General features: G+C 56.8%; 1 protein-coding gene across 1 annotated transcript; it reads left to right on the plus strand.

Moving 5' to 3' along the window:
* Positions 1-878: 878 nt before the first annotated feature.
* On the plus strand, positions 879-1,208 carry ACA1_350600 (uncharacterized protein; the record flags this gene model as incomplete). The annotated part of the gene is made up of 2 exons (XM_004357647.1): positions 879-943; positions 1,034-1,208. 2 exons carry the CDS (start codon positions 879-881, stop codon positions 1,206-1,208), a joined length of 240 nt encoding a protein of 79 aa, XP_004357704.1.
* Positions 1,209-1,313: the final 105 nt, after the last annotated feature.

Consider the following 1,313-nt stretch of genomic DNA (forward strand, 5'->3'; position numbering starts at 1 on the left):
GCACTCCTGCGTCAGGAGATCGAGCGTGGCGTTGAACGCGTCGATCGACCGCTGTCGCGCCTCCGCGCCGGGTGGCGTCTCGCGCAGCCGCTCCAGCTCCTCGCGCTTGGCCGCGAGCGCCGTCCTCTGGGCCTGTGCCTCTTCGACGAACGCCACCAGCAGGTCCTTGATTGTGCACCCGAGTAGCGGGGGTGAGGGTCTTGGCGACGCTACACGGGCGGGCGTTGGGGGGGGGGTGAGGGTCTTGGCGCTGCACGGTACCTGGGGCGGCGAAGGGGAAGTGGTGGCGGCCAGGCGGTCGACGATGGACTGGAGGGAGGTGGTGTGGTGCGCCTTGAGCTGGCGCAGCTCCTCTTCGAGCTGGCGGGCCACCTTGCCCCCCTCGCACCTAATCTCTTCATCCTTGAGGCGCACCTGACGCCCCGCCTCTTTCAATTGATCGACCAACATGAGGCCCGCCGCGGAAAGGCCCTCCAGCGCTTCCATGTAAGCCGGCCGCTGCATCAGCATCTGCATTTGTGCCATTATTCATTCAATCCGGTTGTTGTGATTATCGTAGTGAATCCGTTGCCTGGCGCCAGTTCTTCGTCCCTTTCTCGCATTCGTGACATTTAAATATGTGAACAATCCTTTCGCGCTGACACACCAACGTTGTTTACCGCAATTCGTGCACGATGGGCCTGTAACGACATTTGCTGAATCCCACAACTGATCGATTGTTATTGTTTTTATTTTATTTTATTTTTGTTCTGGACTGCCGGTTGGCTGGCACGGCAGCAAATTAGGCAGCACGGAAAGGTTGTACGACATTCACACACCACTTTGCTGTTGTCTCTGCAGGGCCGTTTTGCACATCTTTTATCAACAACCTTGACAAGATGAAGTTCGTTCTGTTCGTGCTTGCCTTCTTCGCCGTCGCCGTGGCCTGCATTGCCGCCATGCCGTACCGCTTCTTCTTCCTCCTCCTCTTCTTTGGCTCTCTAGAGAGTTAACATCCCCCCCCCCAACCAACCCATGATTTAATCATAATCAGTGAGAGCGCTTGCACCGTTGAACTCGGCCTTCAGTGCGCTGGTGCGATTGCCAAGTGCTTCGATCAGTGCAAGGCCTTCGTCCAGAACCCCTCGGCCTGCTTCGACTGCCTGGGCTCCAACGTGGGCACCTGCTGCCCCTGCCTCCAGGCCGCCTTCCCCGGCCTTCAGTGCTAAGCGACTTCAGCATTGCTGAACGGAATGGAAAGGTAGGAATGGAATCTGCTTTGTTTATAATCTGAAAAAGATTTCCATCTCCATTTCTCTTTCGATCTTTCTTTC

Source organism: Acanthamoeba castellanii (genome assembly GCF_000313135.1).
Source record: "Acanthamoeba castellanii str. Neff unplaced genomic scaffold scf7180000084692, whole genome shotgun sequence".
In the NCBI taxonomy this organism is placed as follows: Eukaryota; Discosea; order Longamoebia; family Acanthamoebidae; genus Acanthamoeba; species Acanthamoeba castellanii.